Source organism: Schistocerca nitens, chromosome 10, assembly GCF_023898315.1.
Source record: "Schistocerca nitens isolate TAMUIC-IGC-003100 chromosome 10, iqSchNite1.1, whole genome shotgun sequence".
Lineage (NCBI taxonomy): Eukaryota > Metazoa > Arthropoda > Insecta > Orthoptera > Acrididae > Schistocerca > Schistocerca nitens.
Window position 1 is genome coordinate 153,619,879 of NC_064623.1, and position 24,994 is coordinate 153,644,872.

General features: G+C 42.7%; 1 protein-coding gene across 1 annotated transcript in view; it reads right to left on the reverse strand.

The window, feature by feature from the left end:
* Nucleotides 1–24,994, reverse strand: part of LOC126210325 (uncharacterized) — a 134,546-nt gene that overhangs the window by 29,704 nt on the left and 79,848 nt on the right. The window contains exon 5 of the mRNA XM_049939527.1: nucleotides 3,229–3,514. Coding sequence (XP_049795484.1) covers nucleotides 3,229–3,514 — 286 coding nt within the window. The remainder of the gene's footprint in view (nucleotides 1–3,228; nucleotides 3,515–24,994) is intronic.

The following is a 24,994-nucleotide window of genomic DNA, read 5'->3' on the forward strand; positions in this document are numbered from 1 at the left end:
AACATGCCAAACTCAAAGCCGAAATTGGGTCGCTGAAGTGGGAAATTAGATATCTGCATATAAAAAACCAGGAACTCAATGTTAAACTATTTAAAATCAACCTGGAACTAGGAAATCGCATCAAAATCTCGTAAATATTCAACAATATCATGAATACAGTCAAACAAAACACAGAAACACAAATAAAATCAAAATGGAATTAACAACAGCAAAACTGAACACTCTTTTAAAACAAAAACAAAATGAAATCATTATACAGCTAGGGGGAAAAACACATGCTACAAATTTCTGGTCGAACACGAAGTAAATTTCCTAGAAAAAGGTCCTAAAATCAATGTCGACACACACGTTAACATGAGACATTGGAGAATCCTATCATAGAAAGTGAATACATCATAAAACAACAAGAAAGAAACAGTAACCCAAACTTCAATGCAGGCCTGACAAGAGAATTAGTTGCAGAAGAAATAAGATGCATAATAAAGGAAAACAAAAACAACACACTGACAGGAATAATAACTAAAGAAGAAAAAACCTCCAGAAAAATAAAGAACAAACTTACAAACCATGAGGCACCCACTACGAGATCAGACAAGAGCAGCACCATGATGATGATAAAACAGGATGAAAACAAGAAGAAAACCTTAAAATTTCTGGAAGACAACAACATGACAAAGTTACCCAGTGACCCAACACAAAGATACCAGAGAAACACACTAACACTCCTAAAAAATACCTCACACATATTCACAAACCATAAAGCAAAATGGCTGAAACAAAAGAACCCCCAACCACCCACCCTGAATAGCCTACTAGAGCTTAACAAGAAGCGCATTCCAATACGCACCATTGTCAATTTTAGAAGTGCACCCACATATAACTTAGCCAGAGAAACACACACATACTTACAGATACATTACATATACACAAATAACAGAAGCATACACAACACCAAAGAGCTGATATAAAAAAAATCGAAGGCATCAACATACCCTCAACAGCCATACTCACATCATTTGACATCACATCCATGTACACCAATATCCCCATCACAGAACCCATCAACATCATCAAACAATTAGAACAACAAGCAGAAATTCTTTAACCCCACATTAAAGATATAGCTAGCATTCTAAAGCTAATCACAGAGCAAAACTATTTTTCATTTGACAATCAGTTCTGCACACAAGAAGATGGGCTTCCAATGGAGTCATCAGTCAGTGGACTCCTAGCCAACATTTTTCTCAATCACATTGAAAACAAAATATTTGAAACAATAGTAAGACCAAAACAATATCGCATAATATATTGTTATCATTATGTAGATGACAGCATGTGCCTTCTAGATGAAACACTCAGTCACATTCAGCAACTCCACAGTGATATAAACAAAGTCCACCCAAAAATAAAATTCACCACAGAAACAGAAAATGACAAAATGTTAAATTTCCTTGACCTCACAATATACAGACACAACAACCAACACCAATTCTCCATATTCAGGAAAGTGACCACCACCAGCACAGTCATTCACAAAAATTTAATCATCTGATTGCACACAAACTAACTGGCTTCCAATATATGCTACACAGACTGAACAAAACTCCACTCACAGAAAACAACAACAATAATGAATTACAAACAATCAGACAAATAGCTGAAGAGAATGGATATGATACAAACACTATAGATAAACTGAACCACAAATTTAAAACACCCAACACACAAAAACAAAAACCTTCTCACCAACTTACACACACACACATATGAACACACATGAACAAGAAACACCCACAACAACGAACAAGTGGTTCACTCTCACCTACAACAACAAAGCAGCCCACAGAATAGGCAACATACTCAAAAAACAAGGGCTAAAAATAGCCTACAGGACAGACAACCAACACAAGCATAGACAAACACGACACACCTGGTATTTACCAACTAACATGTCAGGACTGCAAATCAGTTTATGTAGGACAGACAAACAAAACTTTTAATGCCAGATACACAGAACACAGAAGAGCATTAAAAAGTAACAGCTGTCATTCCACATTTGCTGAATACCTCAAGGACAAGAAACATAACCCAACAGACATCAACACAGTCTTGAAAATTCTCACCGGCCACGGTGGCCAAGCGGTTCTAGGCGCTTCCGTATGGAACCGCGCAACTGCTATGGTCGCAGGTTCGAATCCTGGCATGGATATGTGTGATGTCCTTAGGTTAATTAGGTTTAAGTAGTTCTAAGTTCTATGGGACTGATGACCTCAGATGCTAAGTCCCATAGTGCTCAGAGCCATTTGAAAATTCTGAAATGCAGCAACAGCCCCCCCACAAAAACTAATAACTGAAGAAAATTATCAAATACAAAAAGTCTTAGTTGAAGGAAAACAAGTAATAAATGAAGACACAGCTCTCTGAAATGGAACTCTATTCTCTGCTCTCAAAGAAATATTAGATAACACCAACCTATAGAGCCCCCCCCCCCCCCCACACACAAAACACATCTCAAACCCACCCACACACACACACACACACACACACACACACCTCTGAAAGATTCAGAACAACCGCCAGGTACACCTTCAACTGTTCCACTGGCAGCCATCTTATTTTTACACCTTCAACTGTTATACTGACCGCCTTCTTGTCTGATTTTACAGCTGGTAAACAGTGACAGTGACAGTTCAATAACATAGCGGAGAAGAAGATGAAAACACAAAACGTAAGCGGAACATAATGTAAATACAAACACACAGACGCACACCCACACCCACACGCACACAAGCTTCTACATAGAATTTATTAATTTCAGGCACAGACATAACAGTCTACAAATCATAATTTTTGCTTAAATAATTTGTCTACATTAAGTTGTATATGGTTGCAGATGACAAACAGCGAAAGAAATCAGTCACTGTAAAAACATAACACATCAGGAAAACTACACCAGGTGGTAAAAAAAGTATGAATTCATAATTTAATGTGTTTCCTCGAAAATGTGTAACTACGATTTAAAAACTAACATTTACATGTATACAAACAGTAAAGAACATTCTTTATATTTAACAGCCATAAAATAAAAGACCACTGAAGTTGCTGCAACTGCAGTGAAACATGTATGGGATGAAAAACAAAAATGTGTTTTGCTAAAGGCGGACCCTCCACAAACGTGTATCACTTCATACATGTTGCTCGAGTTAATGTGACTTCTTGTACTCTTACCGGCAAACCAATTTGCAATAACAGTCTCCACAATGGCCCCAGCAAACAGCACAGTAAACATGTGCGGTACCATACTGGAACCGGAACGCGTTCGGCCGAGAGCTGCTAAGGCGACTGCAGCCATGGTGAAGAACAGCACAGTGCCAAAGAACGAGGAGCCACTGAGCAAGAGATTCTGGACAGCAAGCAGTACAGTCGATGCTTGCCCCACGACGGTGCTCACCAATAGGAGATCTGACAACATCCTGCTCTGCACCTCGGCAGACTCTTGCAATTGCTGTGACATCTGCACACAGTACGTACATCTTTTAAGATCTTACATTTCAGTTAACAAGTTGTTCAATAAATGTATCACCTAAATACTAACAAAAATATAAAAGTCAAATACAACAATTTTTCTCAAGTTTCTAAGAAACGTATGACATCTGCTGCTGTTAGATTTTTTTCCAACCTATTCAGTCATTAATAGAGGTAAAAGTAACTCCGGAACCGCGGGACTGCTACGGTCGCAGGTTCGAATCCTGCCTTGGGCATGGGTGTCTGTGATGTCCTTAGGTTAGTTAGGTTTAAGTAGTTCTAAGTTCTAGGGGACTTATGACCTAAGATGTTGAGTCCCATAGTGCTCAGAGCCATTTGAACCATTTTTAAAAGTAACTAAAGGTTTGCCCATGTACGTGTTGGGGCTCCTGTCATTCTTGTTGAATATTAATGAGCTTGCAGACAATATTATTAGTAACTTTTCACAGACGATGCAGTTATCTATAATGAAAAGAACTGCAGAAATATGCAGTTATATGTTAATAAGATTTCAATGTCCCAGTCTGACACCCAGTTGTAACTTCTTTAAAAGCGTATGCCGTACATCACTCCAGAGAGGAAGGGTCATTCCAGAACATAATCCTAGACTGTCAGTGGGACTTTTTTCGCAACATTCGTTCTCCCATGTGCAAGAAGTATTAATCTGAAAGGCAGAATGTAGGAAAGAAAGTGGCTGAGAGTTTCATGACCTGGAAATGGTGGTCATGATGCAGGCTGCATTTTCTACAATTAACTTTTCTCCATCTCTAAATCAGCAGAAGGCTGGGCTAAAGTTCAAATTGTTACGATTGGCCTCTTGAGCAATGGAGTCAATGTTGAAATTTGTATGTGTGACTTTAGTTGACAGGTTAGTTAAGTGATTTTATTTATTTATTTATCTATCTATCAGGTTGTATGGGGCCACGCAAGCCAAAGCTACTTGGTCTTGCAACAAGTCACTACACAGTTTACACACTGTTGCTCGGAAATTTTAGAAACACAAGAATTAAAGGCTTTTACAGTTTCTTCCATTTTAATCTACAGTAAAGGAGTTTTGCTATTTGGGGAGCAAAATAACTGATGATGGTCCAAGTAGAGAGGATATAAAATATCGAGTATAGATTTAAGTGTCAGGAAGCCTTTCTGGAAGTATTCATACGGAGGGTAGCCATGCATGGAAGTGAAACATGAACGACAGATAGCTTAGACAAGAATGGAATAGAACCTTTCGAAATGTGGTGCTACAGAAGAATGCTGGAGATTAGATGGGTAGAACACATAACTAATGAGGAGGTACTGAATAGAATTCGGGAGAAGAGGAGTTTGTGGCACAACTTGACTAGAAGAAGGGATCGGTTGGTAGGACATAATCTGAGGCATTAAGGGATGACCAATTTAGTATTGGAGGGCAGAGTGGAGGGTAAAAATCATAGAGGGAGACCAAGAGATGAATACACTAAGGAGATTCAGAAGGATGTAGGTTGCAGTAGGTATTGGGAGATGATGAAGCTTGTACAGCAAGATAGGGTAGCATGGCGAGCTGCAGCAAACCAGTCTCAGGACTGAAGACCCAACAACAAGAATTAAAGAATTAATAAGGCACGAAAAATGAAGACAGTTCATGAATTAATAAGACATTACAAAGAAAAAATTCTCTACTACTGTGAGGAACTCTCGCACATAGTATGAGTGCGGCACAAATTAGTCGTTCAATTTAGATTTTAAGAGCTGGAGATTATCATTCAATTTCTTTTCAGCCCTGCCAGAAACCTGTTGGAAATTAAACCTATTGAGAAAGTGCAGAACTTTTTGTGCCACGCATGTTATCTCAGTGCAAATTGTTTTTCCGTTTAGTTGTCACTGAATGAATGTTACAGTTTTTTCTGAATGAATTAACATTATCAACAACAAATTCATTACTATATGTAAGTACAGGAATGTCAGAGTCAAAGTTTTGAGACATTCATACAATGTCTTGCATAAAATTCACAAACCCACACTGCAGATCTGCCCTTTTTGGGCTAAAAATATTCTTGATGAGTTTACAGTTGCCCAAAAATATTCAATAGTATGAGATAATAGAATGACAGTAAGTAAAGCACAAAAATGGAAAGGATAGTTGTTACCCACCACAGAGGATGTGTTGAGTCATAGAGAGGCAAAATGAAAAGGACTGCTAAAATATTCATGCTTTTGGATGAAATCATCCTTCTGAAGTATGGAACTCATCTGCTGGGCTAGATGGTGGGGATAAGGAAAGCCCCCCCCCCCCCCCCCCGCCCTCCTTGTTTTGGTGGTATGAAAACAACTGAGGCCATAAGCACCTATTTCATAACCTTAGGACACTGCCAGGAAAGAGCTAAAGATAAGAATGTCCCCTTGAAGGAAGGTTCACAAAATCCGGATCAAAGATTAAATGTCCTTTACCATATTGGATAAAAAGTAATTTAACGGGGTTGACAGCCTGCGCATCTTTTGCTAAAATGGCCAATAATTCAGGTGGGAAACATATACTGGAATGGGGGCGGGGGAGGGGGCGGAGGCATTGCGTCAGGAAAAGATTAATCGTCAAAGGCTGATGACGAGCACAAACTGGTAGGGATCACCACATAACAAATGGCGATGGCTAAAATTACAGTGTTCAATATGTAACTTAGCAAAAATGACCACTTCATGACGAGATGGCTGAGAGTTGGTCAGCCAAGCTGTTGGGAGAGGTTTAGTTCCCTGGAGCTTGTTCCTGTGAAGAGAGGACTATGTGGCAATGCCAAGGTGACACCATCTGCTGATAGACGGTAACATGGAGCTCATCCAAAGGAATGGAAGAGCAAGCAGGCCAAGGCAGGAGGACTGCAGCCTCGGCAGCAGTGTCAGCGGCCTCATTTCCCATCAGACAGACGTGACCAGGAACCCACACGAACATCACAGTGGCTCCCGTAACAGTGGGCAAGTGGAAGCTCTCTTGGACCTGTTGCACTAAGGGACAGTCTGTGTACAGCCCACAGAGGCTCTGAAGGCCACTGAGAGAATTTGGGCATATGACAATTAAAAAGCCTATGTTGCTGGATATGCTGGCTGGCCTGATAGGGGGCGAAGAGCTCTGCTGCAAAAATTGAGCAGTGTTCTGGAAACCAATACTGAAAATGATTTGTGCTAATGACAAAGGCACACCTGACAGCACAGTCGATCTTAAAGGTGCTATCACTAAGTTGCGTGTGAAGGTTGAGAAACTTTTTACAGCAACAGATCAAATCTGGAGTAGTGTCCTTGGAAAGCAAATGAAGTCCACGACAAACAAGGTCATGATATGTGGTGGGGAGCAGGACAAATACCATGGTAGAGGTGGAGGTGGGGAAAAAAAGATGCTGTGATGCCTGCAGGAACAGGATATTGCTGCTAGGTGCAGTGTCTGAAGGCTATGATCAGGGATGGGGAAGTACAAAGGGGAAACAGACCAGTATTTGCACTGGCACGATAGAAGTATGTGTAATGCAGAAGTATGGACACGGAAGGGGATGGGTAGGTGGACAGACTAGTGAAGACTGAGGCCAGGGAGCTTACAGTAGCAAAGCGCATGCTTGAGGCAGAGTTCCCACCTGCGCAATTCAGGAAAGCTGATGAAGCAGTCATTAAAGTGAAGCACATCGTGCTGAGTAGCACGTTCAGCAACTGTGTGGTCCAGCCGTCTCTTGGCTAGATCTTGGGTTGTTAGCTGTCATGCTCACATAAAAATCATATTGATTGCAGCTTAGCCGGTAGACCACATGGCTGCTTTCACTGGTGGCCCTATCCCAACAAAGGCAAGATTACTTGTGAAAGCAGTCAGTCTGCACGAATGGCCACGGCCAAACTATCGCCAAGAGTAGGCTGGACCCCCAATTTCTGAACATGTCACCCAACGTAATATGCTTCACTTTAATGATTGCTTCTCTAGGGTTTCTGAATTGTGCAGGTGGGAACACTCCCTACAACACACTCTTCACTAGTTCCTGTCCTTCGCCCATCTCCTCCCCCTCCCCCTCCCTTGTTCCCACTCCAAATCTACACATGGTGCCTCCTGTCCTGCCAGTGCATCTACTAGTCCTTTCCCCTTCTTTACTCCCCACCCCCAGCGCAACTTTCCAACACAACACCTAGGAGTCCTATCCAATCCCTGCATGCACCTAAAGCCAGAAGTACAGCATCTTCCCCCACCCATCTCTACTCTGCTATCCCTCCCTCTCCCCAACCCATGCCACCTACTTACCCTCACTACCCATCCTTTGCAGATTGCTGCACACATCAGACAGACAGGCCTCAGTGTACAGAGAAAAGAGAGAGAGGGGGGGGGGGAGAGGGGGGGGGAGAGGGGGGAGAGAGGGGGGGGGAGAGAGAGAGAGAGAGAGAGAGAGAGAGAGAGAGAGAGAGTGAGTGTGTGTGTGCCCGTGATTCAACGCCTCCTCTATGTGGTGAGTAGCAACTTATTCTTTCCCTTGTCTGATACTTCTAAAAAAGCTTGTCATCTACCGTCAGTCCTAACACGTTCTTTAGCTGACCACAATAAGATTTCGCCTTTACAAGACTTGTGTCCAATATTACAAGTAATGTGTTCTATTGCAGTTAAGCTATAATTTGGCTTCAAAAGACATCTCAGCTAGCTCATTTACATTATATTCCCCATCTTTCACTGTAACTCCTGGGTCATCTAAAAAGAGCATTAAAAAAAAAAAAATTATATCATGTATCATGTTTAGTGACATGATCAATAATATACACCAAGGAAAGGGTTGGATCCAGAAAAGAATCTCATGGCACCACTAACTTTATGTAACTGTAGTCAAGTTCAAATCTCTTACCAGTTTGTTCAGACTGGAGGAAAACCTTTTGCGTCCTGCTTTTAAGAAAGCTATAGCTAAAACTTCGTTTACTGACCCTGACCATTCAGTACCGCTCGAATGCTGTGACATCTTCTGCCAATGGTGTCAATCTCAAGCCATATGATGGGACATGTGATCAGCATGATGCTCTTCTGGCTGTTGTCAGCTTCCCAGACCTCAGAGTGACTACTTCACCCCAAGTCGGCACCAATGATCATCCGAGGTAGTGCAGAACCACGATTCATCCCCGAATGTAATGAAACACCATTTATCAGCAGTCAACACTTTCCACTTATGGCACCACTCCTAATGCACCCATTTCTGTTGTGGCGTTAACAGCATACTATGTACGGGATAATAAATCCCTATTGCAGACGCTGCCAGTCTATGACCAATGGTGTGGGATGGCACACAAAGTTACAAGGAGTCCAGTACTCATTCGTGGTGTCAGGCCCAGATGTGAAGGGATTACTATTTGCTCAGAGCAGAATATGGCAATCCTCCCTAGGGGTGGTCAGATGTAGTCGATTGGAACCTCAACCACAAACATGTCTGTCCTCACATTACCATAAAGCCGAACATCAGGCCACTGTCACATCTGAATGCCCAAAAAATCTGGATATTGCACGGTTCGACAGCTGGCCATGTGGAGATCTACAAAAATGTCTATTTCAAACTGTCAGGTGCTAATAATGCTGTCTAGTGATTACACAACCATATCTGTGTCCTTTAAATTGATCACTTGGCATCTGACACTGTTCACATTCCTTAAGTATCTAACCAGGTGCAGTAACTGCATTACTCACCAGGTGCATTAACTGCATTGAACACGAACACCACTCACGCACTCTGGTGGCCGTTATATCTGACACAGAGAATTGCAACTCTAATTGTTCACAAACCTGCCAACGACGTGTACGAAGTTACATTGGCATCCAACAGTCTCTTCTGGGTGCTTCACTTTTTTGGTCAGGGTGCGTAATTACATTTCAGTGAGTCCAGAATTCTCACAATGCAATATTATAAATAATAAAATTATGAGATGGAATGGGTGGTCAATATTTAACTTCAGGAGGGTAAATTCTTATTAGCAGACAATGTAAGGGTAATACTATTCATACTTGTATGACCTAAGTCAGTCACAGTCCTCAGAAATTGCTGATTCTCAGGATCAATCTGAACTGAGTGCATCTGTTACAGCAGACACTGTCACTGTTCTATTCAACAATGCCCAAACACTACTGTTCACACACAAAACACGCCAATTATTGAAAAGGATTATCAGTAAAGCTCACGTGCGACAAAAAAATCCAACAATTTTAGACATACCCTGCCTTGATGAAAATAATAATACTTCTATGATACAAAATACAATAATTCATGCTTTAAACAGAGTACTTGAATGAAATCATATCTACTTACATATAGGCCAATGATTTGTAGATGAACATAACAATCCAGAAGAAATCCATGTTAAACAGCAGGAGGCATGGTGAGTACTGCTTTAAGCATACATAACAGGACTTTGTTGATAAGGTAAACAGATACATGATAATTAAAGGCTTTGCACAATAAAACTCATTTAATGTAACACAGCCAATAAATACTATAATACACACTCCAAATCACATTCTAGTTCGACTTTAAAGTCGTAATTGTGGCCTTTGTAGCTTCCAGCAAAAAGTCTTGAGAAACTGTTTTGTCATAATAGGAACCGGAGCTCCTGGTCTACAAAATACAAATAAACTCCAGAGATTCTCTGGAAATGGACTCTTTTCTATTTTTATTCAGAAGGATGAAAACTTGTTCACATTCTGCATTGCTATGGGGTATGGTGAGAATAGAGAGCATTACTCAAGGAATTCGGTTCTACTGAAGAAGACTATTGGCTCCACGAATTCTTGACACTTGCAGCATCTTGATTTGCAGCCAAATTGTCATCTACCTGAAGAGCTGTGAACTGCCTCTGAAGCTCATTCATCACTCCACCTGTAGTTTCATTCCCTTCTTTGCACAACATGATAGGAAACCGTTCCAAGAAACAATGAAGGGAAAAAAAACTGTGCGTCTTCAATTTTGTCTTACCTACCAACTTGAGCACGTTTTTAACACATCATCCTTGATGATGTAGTCACAGGCAGTACAAAAGTAGTCATTCACTGATGAAAGGAAAAGGGGTTTATCTGTATCCCGGAGATCATTCACTATCTTCGAAGTCTGAATTCCATTAACTAACTAACACCACTTCTTTGATTTTGAATGTAAGTTGTACTCAGCTTCAAGCAATGAGGAACTTTTGACAATTTTGGGCTTAAAAAACTTGGTGAATAACTGCTTTAGCAGATCCATGTATGAAAATGTCTCAAAATGTATGAAACATCAAAAGGAACCTGGATCACAAAGTCATATAAAATTATAACGTAAACACCTACAGCAGTCAAGCACTTCACGGAACCATGTCAAAGCCACACAAAGTTTTAAACCATTAAATGAACACGATGCCAACCTCCACAGGTGGTCAAAGAATGAGGGTTAAATCACAATAAGTGAATGGAGCAGAACAAAGAATTTGCGGCACAAAGCCTGTTGACACATAATATTCACATGGGAGGACTGTTATCCTGGCTTTAAATTCAATTCCAATGACGACAAAAACATTACACGGTTAAAACTAGCAATAACATCAAAGAACGAGTTATCGACTATCGTAGACTAGGCTTCGAACCAAGCAAATAATTGACTGTCCGGCATTGGGGTGATTATCAAACGTTAACGTTTCACACTTTTGTCTGCAAAGTCATAAAATGACACTGTCCGTCCTTAAAACTGTTTGCTGCAATTTCTGTAAATTTTATGGATATATATATACCGAGACTGCCCTCGCCCCACATAAAAGTGTATCAATTCTCCCAACTTTTACAGTTTATGTATTTTTTTTTTCTCTCTCTCTCTCTCTCTCGAATAACCCATTTGGAGGGTACGATGAATCAACTTTGGCTACTCTTCATTGTATTAGATTTCTTCAGTTCCAAATTTCCTTCATCCTTTTAGAGTGTTGTTCCCTTTCTTCTTGAGTCCACTTTCGTCTAGTTATTTTCTTTCTCTCCTGAAATTCTGCCTTTTGAACTGCCTTTCTGAAATGTGTTCTGTTTTCTATTGTGTCTATTGTAACTCCAGCATTTTCAATGTCCTTTTCAGTCTCTATGAACCATGCTGGCTTGGATTTGTAGCTATTGAGTAATGCGAATATCCGCTTGGTTAGTCTGTTGTTATCCATTCTGAATATATGTCCAAAAAACTGTAGTCTCCTCTTCCTCATTACATCAGTTAGTTTCTCCGTTTTCAGATATAGCTCTCTGTTTGGTCTTAACCTGTATTCAGCATTATCGTTTCTTTTAGCTCCCAGTATTTTCCTTAAAATTCTTCTTTCGACCTTCTCTAGTTTCTCAAGATCTCCATCTCTTGTTAGTTTAAGTGTTTCTGCCGCTTAGAGAGCTTCAGGTCTGGCCACTGTTTGGTAGTGTTTTAATTTCGTGTTCCAGGACAAGGATTTTTTATTATAAACGATTTTGGTCATATGAAACACTCTTTCCATTTTGTGCACTCTAGTTTCTATAGCTATCTTTTCTTTGGCATTGTATGTAATCCACTCTCCTAGGTATTTAAAGGAATCTGTTTTGTGTATTGTGTTGTTGTCAACTGCAATATTTTGAGGAGCATCACAGATGTTTGTCATAAACTTTGTTTTTTCATAGGATATTTGTAGTCCTACTTTGGTTGCTTGTTTTTTTAGTTCTCTTATTTGTTCTTGGGCATTGTCTAGTGAATCTGTAATCAATGCCATGTCATCTGCGAAGGCTAAACAGTCGACAGTGATCTTGTTTGAATTTCTCCCTAGTTGAATCCCTTTAGTATTGATGGCCTTCCTCCATTCTCGAACTACCTTCTCCAAGACACAATTGAAAAGCAGAGGTGACAGACCATCTCCCTGTCGAACACCTGACTTTATTTCAAACGATTTTGAGAGCTCTCCCCTAAATTTTAATTTCGATTTTGCATTTGTCAAAGTACCTTTAATTATTGCAGTTGTTTTAGCATCGAGTCCCAATTCTTTTAAGATATCAAGCAGTGTATTTCTGTCAATTGAATCATAGGCTTTTTAAAATCCACAAAAGTAATTACATATTTTAAGTTCCTGATTTTCCTCATTTCTATTATGTTCTTTAAATTTATTATTTGTTCTGCACATGACCTTCCCTTCCTAAATCCAGCCTGATACTCTCCTAGCTGTTTGTCAAGTATCTCTTCTGCTCTTTTTAAAAGCGCCTTAGACAAGATCTTATAGGTCACTGGTAAGAGGGAGATTCCCCTATTATTGCGAGGATCTGTTTTCTTCCCTTTTTTATGTAGTGGATGTATTAATGCAGATGTCCAGTCTGGTGGTAATCTGTGTGTTGTCCAGATTTCTTCTAGTATTTCTGATAGACACTGTATCATGTTGTCACTAAAGTACTTCCATAGTTCAGCAACTATATTATCCTCTCCAGGGGCTTTATTATTTTTAAGCTCTTTTATGATTTCTTTTATTTCTTCTGTGGTTGGCGGCTTGGAGTCTGGTGGTGTTGGGTTTACAATATTGAAATTAAATTTTTCTTTCGGTGGATAACAGTTATGTAGTTCTTCAAAATATTCAGCAAGTATTCTACAGTTCTCTATGCTATTGTATGCAGTCTTCTGCGTTTTTGGGTCCGTGAAAAATAGACTAGGAGGAGAGTATTTCTTTAAGTTACTTTTGAAAGTTTTGTAAAAGTCCCTAGCATTGTTCTGTTTGAAGTTGGAGTCTATTGATGCTAGTTGGTCTTTTATGTATTGAACTTGGATCTTTTTAAGGCCTTTTGAAGCTTGCTTCCGGGCTTCTTTTAGGGAGTTCCTATTTTTATCATTTTTGTTGGCATTCCAAATGTTCCAAGCTCGTTGTATTGTTAGGATTAGTTTGTCACACTCATCATTCCACCAGACATGTTTCCATTTTTTGGTAAGGAGAATGGTTTTTTCTGCTGTCTGTACTATATCTTTTTGAAGTTGTTCCCATGTTTTAGGTGTTTTCTTTTCCAAAAGTGTCCTGAAATTGTGTTCCTTGGTTAATTTCTGAGTGTCAAACTTTTTAGGTTGATATTCGCTCTTTCTTTTATATATTGGTCTAATTTTGAATTTAACGACAGATAGATAGTGATCTGAATCTAAACTTGCACTCTTAGAAACTTTAACATTGAGTATCTCTGATGCAGACAGTCTGCTTATAGCAACATGGTCAAGTTGTTTCTCCCAACAGACTGGATTCGGGGATACCCATGTAGTTTGTTTTCTAGGGAGTTTTTTGAAATATGTAGACTTTAGAACTATGTCATGTTCTCTGCATAAACTAATAAGTCTTTCTCCATTTGCATTGGTTCTTTTATGTGCAGGGAATTTGCCTACTATGGATTGGTGATGATGTTCTTTGCCTATTTGAGCATTAAAGTCTCCCAACAATATTATTGTGTTTTTCTGCCAAAAAATTTCTGTATATATATATATATATATATATATATATATATATATATATATATATATATATATATATATATATATATATATACAAAGATGATGTGACTTACCAAACGAAAGCGCTGGCAGGTCAATAGACTCACAAACAAACACAAACACACACACAAAATTCAAGCTTTCGCAACAAACTATTGCCTCATCAGGAAAGAGGGAAGGAGAGGGAAAGACGAAAGGATGTGGGTTTTAAGGGAGAGGGTAAGGAGTCATTCCAATCCCGGGAGCGGAAAGACTTACCTTAGGGGGAAAAAAGGACGGGTATACACTCGCACGCGCGCGAGTGTATACCCGTCCTTTTTTCCCCCTAAGGTAAGTCTTTCCGCTCCCGGGATTGGAATGACTCCTTACCCTCTCCCTTAAAACCCACATCCTTTCGTCTTTCCCTCTCCTTCTCTCTTTCCTGATGAGGCAACAGTTTGTTGCGAAAGCTTGAATTTTGTTTGTGTGTCTATCGACCTGCCAGCGCTTTCATTTGGTAAGTCACATCATCTTTGTTTTTAGATATATTTTTCCCACGTGGAATGTTTCCCTCTATTAATTTACATATATATACGAGGGCCGTTCAGAAAGTAACCTCCGGTTGATTTAAAAAATACACCAAGTTAAATAAAAATATTTTAATATATACATCTTACAACTACATCTTTGCACTATTTTTCTACATAGTCTCCATAGCGATTGATGCACTTATCGTATCTCTTCACAAGCTTTGAAATTCCTTCTGCATAAAAATCACCCGCTTGTGCCTGGAGCCAGCCTGTGACCGCATCTTTGAGCTCTTCGTCGTCATCAAACCGCTGTGACCCGAGCCATTTCTTCAAATGCATGAAGAGGTGATAATCACTTGGCACCAGGTCTGGGCTGTAAGGTGGATGGTTGATAACGTCCCACTTGAAGGACTCAAGAAGGGCCGTTGTTCTGCGAGTAGAGTGAGGACGGGCGTTATCGTGCAAAAAAACGATACCGGAAGTCAGCATACCACGGCGTTTGTTCTGTATAGCCCGTCGTAACTTTTTTATTGTTTCACAGTACACGTCTTGATTAATGGTCGTACCACGTTCCATGAATTCAACCAACAACACCCCTTTGGCATCCCAAAACACCGTTGCCATCAGTTTTCTGGCAGAAAAATCTTGCGAGGCTTTTCTTGGTTTGGTAGGCGAATTTGAATGTGCCCACATCTTTGATTGTTCTTTTGTCTCAGGGTTCACGTACTTAATCCAGGTTTCGTCACGATTCTGTTTAACAATGGTTCTCCTTCGTCCTCATAACGTGACAGAAAGTCTAATGCAGAGGCATTTCTTTGAGTTTTGTGGTGGTCGGTAAGAATTTTGGGCACCCATCGTGCACAGAACTTACGGTAACCCAATCTTGCTGTCACTATCTCGTACAAGAGAGTCTTAGAAATCTGTGGGAAACCAGTAGACAACTCCGACATTGAGAAACGTCGATTTTCACGAACTTTTGCATCAACTGTCTGAACGAGTTCCTCAGTCACCAATGATGGTCTACCACTTCTCTCTTCATCATGAACGTTTTCTCGTCCACTTTTAAATAAACGTACCCATTCACGGACAACTCCTTCACTCATAACTCTTGGTCCGTACACGGCACAAAGCTCACGATGAATAGCTGCTGTAGAATATCCTTTGGCTGTAAAAAACCTTATGACAGCACGCACTTCACGTTTGGCGGGGTTTTCTATTGCAGCACACATTTCAAACTGCCACAAAAACTAAACTAGCGCAGTTACGACGTTCACTCGACCACGGCTTGATGCCGACTGACCTGTTGAGTGCGTGAACGCACAGATGGCGTCGCTACTCCCCCCACAACCCGCACTGTGACCAATCAGAGGTTACTTTCTGAACCGCCCTCGTATAAACCGAACGAAAGTGTTGGCAGGTCGATAGACACACAAACAAACACAAACATACACACAAAATTCTAGCTTTCGCAACAAACTGTTGCCTCATCAGGAAAGAGGGAAGGAGAGGGAAAGACGAAAGGATGTGGGTTTTAAGGGAGAGGGTAAGGAGTCATTCCAATCCCAGGAGCGGAAAGACTTACCTTAGGGGGAAAAAACGACAGGCATACACTCGCACGCACACACATATCCATCCGCACATACACAGACACAAGCAGACATTTGTAAAGACAAAGAGTTTGGGCAGAGATGTCAGTCGGGCGGAAGTAAAGAGGCAAAGATAATGCTGAAAGACAGGTGAGGTATGGGCGGCGGCAAATTGAAATTAGCGGAGATTGAGGCCTGGCGGATAACGAGAAGAGAGGATATACTGAACGGCAAGTTCCCATCTCCGGAGCTCTGATAGGTTGGTGTTAGTGGGAAGTATCCAGATAACCCGGACGGTGCAGCACTGTGCCAAGATGTGCTGGCCGTGCACCAAGGCATGTTTAGCCACAGGGTGATCCTCATTACCAACAAACACTGTCTGCCTGTGTCCATTCATGCGAATGGACAGTTTGTTGCTGGTCATTCCCACATAGAATGCGTCACAATGTAGGCAGGTCAGTTGGTAGTTCACGTGGGTGCTTTCACATGTGGCTCTGCCTTTGATCGTGTACACCTTCCGGGTTACAGGACTGGAGTAGGTGGTGGTGGGAGGGTGCATGGGACAGGTTTTACACCGGGGGCGGTTACAAGGGTAGGAGCCAGAGGGTAGGGAAGGTGGTTTGGGGAATTTCATAGGGATGAACTAAGAGGTTACGAAGGTTAGGTGGACGGCGGAAAGACACTCTTGATGGAGTGGGGAGGATTTCATGAAGGATGGATCTCATTTCAGGGCAGGATTTGAGGAAGTCTTATCCCTGCTGGAGAGCCACATTCAGAGTCTGATCCAGTCCCGGAAAGTATCCTGTCACAAGTGGGGCACTTTTGGGGTTCTTCTGTGGGAGGTTCTGGGTTTGAGGAGATGAGGAAGTGGCTCTGGTTAATTGCTTCTGTACCAGGTCGGGAGGGTAGTTGCGGGATGCGAAAGCTGTTTTCAGGTTGTTGGTGTAATGGTTCAGGGATTCCGGACTGGAGCAGATTCGTTTGCCACGAAGACCTAGGCTGTAGGGAAGGGACCGTTTGGTGTGGAATGAGTGGCAGCTGTCATAATGGAGGTACTGTTGCTTGTTGGTGGGTTTGATGTGGACGGACGTGTGAAGCTGGCCATTGGGAAGGTGGAGGTCAACGTCAAGGAAAGTGGCATGGGATTTGGAGTAGGACCAGGTGAATCTGATGGAACCAAAGGAGTTGAGGTTGGAGAGGAAATTGTGGAGTTCTTCTTCACTGTGAGTCCAGATCATGAAGATGTCATCAATAAATCTGTACCAAACCTTGGGTTGGCAGGCCTGGGTAACCAAGAAGGCTTCCTCTAAGCGACCCATGAATAGGTTGGCGTACGAGTGGGCCATCCTGGTGCCCATGGCTGTTCTCTTTAATTGTTGGTATATCTGGCCTTCGAAAGTGAAGAAGTTGTGGGTCAGGATGAAGCTGGCTAAGGTAATGAGGAAAGAGTTTTTTGTTAGGGTGGCAGGTGATCGGCTTGAAAGGAAGTTCTCCATCGCAGTGAGGCCCTGGACGTGCGGAATATTTGTGTATAAGGAAGTGGCATCAATGGTTACAAGGATGGTTTCTGGGGGTAACAGACTGGGTAAGGATTCCAGGCGTTCGAGAAAGTGGTTGGTGTCTTTGATGAAGGATGGGAGACTGCATGTAATGGGTTGAAGGTGTTGATCTACGTAGGCAGAGATACGTTCTGTGGGGGCTTGGTAGCCAGCTATAATGGGATGGCCGGGATGATTGGGTTTGTGAATTTTAGGAAGAAGGTAGAAGGTAGGGATGCGGGGTGTAGGTGGGGTCAGGAGGTTGATGGAGTTAGGTGAAAGGTTTTGTAGTGGGCCTAAGGTTCTGAGGATTCCTTGAAGCTCCGCCTGGACATCAGGAATGGGATTACCTTGGCAAACTTTGTATGTAGTGTTATCTGAAAGCTGACGCAGTCCCTCAGCCACATACTCCCAACGATCAAGTACCACGGTTGTGGAACCCTTGTCCGCCGGAAGAATGACGATGGATCGGTCAGCCTTCAGATCACGGATAGCCTGGGCTTCAGCAGTGGTGATGTTGGGAGTAGGATTAAGGTTTTTTAAGAAGGATTGAGAGGCAAGGCTGGAAGTCAGAAATTCCTGGAAGGTTTGGAGAGGGTGATTTTGAGGAAGAGGAGGTGGGTCCCACTGTGACGGAGGACGGAACTGTTCCAGGCATGGTTCAATTTGGATGGTGTCTTGGGTAGTTGGACCATTAGGAGTAGGATTAGGATCATTTTACTTCGTGGCAAAGTGATATTTCCAGCAGAGAGTACTGGTGTAGGACAGTAAATCTTTGACAAGGGCTGTTTGGTTGAATCTGGGAGTGGGGCTGAAGGTGAGGCCTTTGGATAGGACAGAAGTTTCGGATTGGGAGAGAGGTTTGGAGGAAAGGTTAACTACTGAATTAGGGTGTTGTGGTTCTAGATTGTGTTGATTGGAATTTTGAGGTTTTGGGGGGAGTGGAGCTGGAAGTGGGAGATTGAGTAGATGGGAGAGACTGGGTCTGTGTGCAATGAGAGGAGGTTGAGGTTTGCTGGAAAGGTTGTGAAGGGTGAGTGAGTTGCCTTTCCGGAGGTGGGAAACCAGGAGATTGGATAGTTTTTTGAGGTGGAGGGTGGCATGCTGTTCTAATTTGCGATTGGCCTGTAGGAGGAGGATGCTCTGAACAGCCGGTGTGGAAGTGGGAGAGGAAAGATTGAGGACTTTTATTAAGGATAGGAGTTGACGGGTGTGTTCATTGGCTGAGTTGATGTGTAGGTGAAGGATTAGGTGGGTGAGGGCAATGGATTGTTCAGTTTGGAACTGGTATAGGGACTGATGGAAAGAAGGATTACAGCCAGAGATGGGAACTTTAAGTGTGAGGCCTTTGGGTGTAATGCCAAATGTCAGACAAGCCTGGGAAAATAAAATATGGGAGTGTAATCCGGCTAGGGCGAAGGCATGTTTGCGGAGGGAATGTAAATAAAACTTAATGGGGTCGTTGTGGGGATGTTGTAAGGGTGACATGGTATTAGAAGGTGGAAAGTGTAACATGAGGATGAAATGAAAATGAAAATAAAAATAAATGGCGAGAGATAAGGTGAACTAGAAAGCAACTGGAGATCTGATGTGAAAAAAGGCGAAAAGGTGTTGGTTATAGCTGGGCTATGCTGATCCTGTGGTGAACTTGGGTTGGTAGACAACGATGTGCACAAAGGTTATGTGGTTGTGTTGCCGCCAAAACACGTTAAAGGGTGGAGCAATTCGGGAAAATTTAGAAAAAACTGCGTGTAAATGTAATGGTTTTGTGGTGGCAGATTGTGAAAATGAGGCTAACAATTGTCTGACGAAGAAATAATGACGATAAAACCTGTGGGAAGCGGCTGAAAAAGATCAGTGACGTGGAAAAAACGGAAATGGAAAAAAAGCGAAAGTTACTGGAACTGGCCGAAATGACTGTTTAATAGCTGAAAGGAACTGTTTGTGAACTGGAAACGGTGGATTTTGTAGCAGCAGTATTGTTGAAAGCAGGGGGGGGGGGGGGCAGGGGGTATTGGTTATGGTTTGGAAGTGGGTTACGTATTATTGAGTATATATAGGTGGGATAAAATTGTATGGTAGATTCGGTAAAGAGGAGAAGGTGAATACAAAGTGAAACTACTTGCAAAACAAGAAAGAGAAAATAAGATGACAGGAAAGATTCCGAAATGCAACAGTGACAATAACAAACGTAATTGTTGGGGTCAAATTAATGATTGAATATAATAGAGAGAAACATTCCAGGTGGGAAAAATATATCTAAAAACACAGATGATGTGACTTACCGAACGAAAGTGCTGGCAGGTCGATAGACCTTTGGGGGTAATGCCAAATGTTAGACAAGCCTGAGAAAATAAAATATGGGAGTGTAATCTGGCTAGGGCGAAGGCATGTTTGCGGAGGGAATGTAAATAGAACTTAATGGGGTCGTTGTGGGGATGTTGTAAGGGTGACATGGTATTAGAAGGTGGAAAGTGTAACATGAGGATGAAATGAAAATGAAAATAAAAATATATGGCGAGAGATAAGGTGAACTAGAAAGCAACTGGAGATCTGATGTGAAAAAAGGCGAAAAGGTGTTGGTTATAGCTGGGCTATGTTGATCCTGTGGTGAACTTGGGTTAGTAGACAACGATGTGCACAAAGGTTATGTGGTTGTGTTGCCGCCAAAACACGTTAAAGGGTGGAGCAATTCGGGAAAATTTAGAAAAAACTGCGTGTAAATGTAATGGTTTTGTGGTGGCAGATTGTGAAAATGAGGCTAACAATTGTCTGACGAAGAAATAATGACGATAAAACCTGTGGGAAGCGGCTGAAAAAGATCAGTGACGTGGAAAAAACGGAAATGGAAAAAAAGCGAAAGTTACTGGAACTGGCCGAAATGACTGTTTAATAGCTGAAAGGAACTGTTTGTGAACTGGAAACGGTGGGTTTTGTAGCAGCAGTATTGTTGAAAGCAGGGGGGGGGGGGGGGGGGGGGCAGGGGGTATTGGTTATGGTTTGGAAGTGGGTTACGTATTATTGAGTATATATAGGTGGGATAAAATTGTATGGTAGATTCGGTAAAGAGGAGAAGGTGAATACAAAGTGAAACTACTTGCAAAACAAGAAAGAGAAAATAAGATGACAGGAAAGATTCCGAAATGCAACAGTGACAATAACAAACGTAATTGTTGGGGTCAAATTAATGATTGAATATAATAGAGAGAAACATTCCAGGTGGGAAAAATATATCTAAAAACACAGATGATGTGACTTACCGAACGAAAGTGCTGGCAGGTCGATAGACCTTTGGGGGTAATGCCAAATGTTAGACAAGCCTGAGAAAATACAATATGGGAGCCTAATCTGGCTAGGGTGAAGGCATGTTTGCGGAGGGAATGTAAATAAAACTTAATGGGGTCGTTGTGGGGGTGTTGTGAGGGTGACATGGTATTAGAAGGTGGAAAGTGTAACATGAGGCTGAAATGAAAATTAAAAATATATGGGGAGAGAAAAAGGTGAAATGAAAAGTACCTGGAGATCTGGTGTGAAAAGGCGAAAAGGTGTTGGTTACAGCTGGGCTACGTTGGATTTGGGTTGGTAGACAACGATGTGCACAAAGGTTATGTGGTCGTGTTGCCACCAAAACACGTTAAAGGACGGAGAAATTCGGGAAAATTTTGAAAAAATGGTTTATCTAAAAAGAAAGATGATGAGACTTACCAAACAAAAGCGCTGGCAGGTCGATAGACACACAAACAAACACAAATATACACACAAAATTCTAGCTTTCGCAACCAACGGTTGCTTCGTCAGGAAAGAGGGAAGGAGAGGGAAAGATGAAAGGATGTGGGTTTTAAGGGAGAGGGTAAGGAGTCATTCCAATCCCGGGAGCGGAAAGACTTACCTTAGGGGGAAAAAAGGACAGGTATACACTCGCGCGCACACACACACATATCCATCCACACATACAGACACAAGCAGACATATTTAAAGACAAAGAGTTTGGGCAGAGATGTCAGTCGAGGTGGAAGAGTAGAGGCAAAGAAGTTGTTGAGAGACAGGTGAGGTATGAGTGGCGGCAACTTGAAATTAGCGGAGATTGAGGCCTGGCGGATAACGAGAAGAGAGGATATACTGAAGGGCAAGTTCCCATCTCCGGAGTTCGGATAGGTTGGTGTTGGTGGGAAGTATCCAGATAACCCGGACGGTGTAACACTGTGCCAAGATGTGCTGGCTGTGCACCAAGGCATGTTTAGCCACAGGGTGATCCTCATTACCAACAAACACTGTCTGCCTGTGTCCATTCATGCGAATGGACAGTTTGTTGCTGGTCATTCCCACATAGAATGCATCACAGTGTAGGCAGGTCAGTTGCTGAATCACGTGGGTGCTTTCACACGTGGCTCTGCCTTTGATCGTGTACACCTTCCGGGTTACAGGACTGGAGTAGGTGGTGGTGGGAGGGTGCATGGGACAGGTTTTGCACCGGGGGCGGTTACAAGGATAGGAGCCAGAGGGTAGGGAAGGTGGTTTGGGGATTTCATAGGGATGAACTAACAGGTTACGAAGGTTAGGTGGACGGCGGAAAGACACTCTTGGCGGAGTGGGGAGGATTTCATGAAGGATGGATCTCATTTCAGGGCAGGATTTGAGGAAGTCGTATCCCTGCTGGAGAGCCACATTCAGAGTCTGGTCCAGTCCCGGAAAGTATCCCGTCACAAGTGGGGCACTTTTGTGGTTCTTCTGTGGGGGATTCTGGGTTTGAGGGGATCAGGAAGTGGCTCTGGTTATTTGCTTCTGTACCAGGCCGGGAGGGTAGTTGCGGGATGCGAAAGCTATTGTCAGGTTGTTGGTGTAATGTTTCAGGGATTCCGGACTGGAGCAGATTCGTTTGCCACGAAGACCTAGGCTGTAGGGAAGGGACCGTTTGATGTGGAATGGGTGGCAGCTGTCATAATGGAGGAACTGTTGCTTGTTGGTGGGTTTGATGTGGACGGACGTGTGAAGTTGGCCATTGGACAGGTGGAGGTCAACGTCAAGGAAAGTGGCATGGGATTTGGAGTAGGACCAGGTGAATCTGATGGAACCAAAGGAGTTGAGGTTGGAGAGGAAATTCTGGAGTTCTTCTTCACTGTGAGTCCAGATCATGAAGATGTCATCAATAAATCTGTACCAAACTTTGGGTTGGCAGGCCTGGGTAACCAAGAAGGCTTCCTCTAAGCGACCCATGAATAGGTTGGCATACGAGGGGGCCATCCTGGTACCCATGGCTGTTCCCTTTAATTGTTGGTATGTCTGGCCTTCAAAAGTGAAGAAGTTGTGGGTCAGGATGAAGCTGGCTAAGGTAATGAGGAAAGAGGTTTTAGGTAGGGTGGCAGGTGATCGGCGTGAAAGGAAATGCTCCATCGCAGCGAGGCCCTGGACGTGCGGAATATTTGTGTATAAGGAAGTGGCATCAATGGTTACAAGGATGGTTTCCGGGGGTAACAGATTGGGTAAGGATTCCAGGCGTTCAAGGGATACGACTTCCTCAAATCCTGCCCTGAAATGAGATCCATCCTTCATGAAATCCTCCCCACTCCGCCAAGAGTGTCTTTCCGCCGTCCACCTAACCTTCGTAACCTGTTAGTTCATCCCTATGAAATCCACAACCACCTTCCCTACCCTCTGGCTCCTATCCTTGTAACCGCCCCCGGTGCAAAACCTGTCCCATGCACCCTCCCACCACCACCTACTCCAGTCCTGTAACCCGGAAGGTGTACACGACCAAAGGCAGAGCCACGTGTGAAAGCACCCACGTGATTTACCAACTGACCTGCCTACACTGTGATGCATTCTATGTGGGAATGACCAGCAACAAACTGTCCATTCGCATGAATGGACACATGCAGACAGTGTTTGTTGGTAATGAGGATCACCCTGTGGCTAAACATGCCTTGGTGCACAGCCAGCACATCTTGGCACAGTGTTACACCGTCCGGGTTATCTGGATACTTCCCACCAACACCAACCTATCCGAACTCCGGAGATGGGAACTTGCCCTTCAGTATATCCTCTCTTCTCGTTATCCGCCAGGCCTCAATCTCCGCTAATTTCAAGTTGCCGCCACTCATACCTCACCTGTCTCTCAACAACTTCTTTGCCTCTACTCTTCCACCTCGACTGACATCTCTGCCCAAACTCTTTGTCTTTAAATATGTCTGCTTGTGTCTGTATGTGTGGATGGATATGTGTGTGTGTGCGCGCGAGTGTATACCTGTCCTTTTTTCCCCCTAAGGTAAGTCTTTCCGCTCCCGGGATTGGAATGACTCCTTACCCTCTCCCTTAAAACCCACATCCTTTCATCTTTCCCTCTCCTTCCCTCTTTCCTGACGAAGCAACCGTTGGTTGCGAAAGCTAGAATTTTGTGTGTATATTTGTGTTTGTTTGTGTGTCTATCGACCTGCCAGCGCTTTTGTTTGGTAAGTCTCATCATCTTTCTTTTTAGATATATTTTTTCCACGTGGAATGTTTCCCTCTGTTATATATATATATATATATATATATATATATATATATATATATATACAAAGATGATGTGACTTACCAAATGAAAGTGCTGGCAGGTCGACAGACACAAACAAACACAAACATACACACAGAATTCAAGCTTTCGCAACAAACTGTTGCCTCATTAGGAAAGAGGGAAGGAGAGGGAAAGACGAAAGGATGTGGGTTTTAAGGGAGAGGGTAAGGAGTCATTCCAATCCCGGGAGCGGAGAGACTTACCTTAGGGGGAAAAAAGGACGGGTATACACTCGCACACACACACATATACAGACACAAGCAGACTTATTTAAAGACAAAGAGTTTGGGCAGAGATGTCAGTCGAGGCAGAAGTGCAGAGGCAAAGATGTTGAATGACAGGTGAGGTATGAGTGGCGCCAACTTGAAATTAGCGGAGATTGAGGCCTGGTGGATAATGGGAAGAGAGGATATATTGAAGAGCAAGTTCCCATCTCCGGAGTTCGGATAGGTTGGTGTTAGTGGGAAGTATCCAGATAACCCGGACGGTGTAACACTGCGCCAAGATGTGCTGGCCGCGCACCAAGGCGTGTTTAGCCACAGGGTGATCCTCATTACCAACAAACACTGTCTGCCTGTGTCCATTCATGCGAATTGACAGTTTGTTGCTGGTCATTCCCACATAGAATGCGTCACAGTGTAGGCAGGTCAGTTGGTAGATCACGTGGGTGCTTTCACACGTGGCTCTGCCTTTGATCGTGTACACCTTCCGGGTTACAGGACTGGAGTAGGTGGTGGTGGGAGGGTGCATGGGACATGTTTTACACCGGGGGCGGTTCCAAGGGTAGGAGCCAGAGGGTAGGGAAGGTGGTTTGGGGATTTCATAGGGATGAAGTAAGAGGTTATGA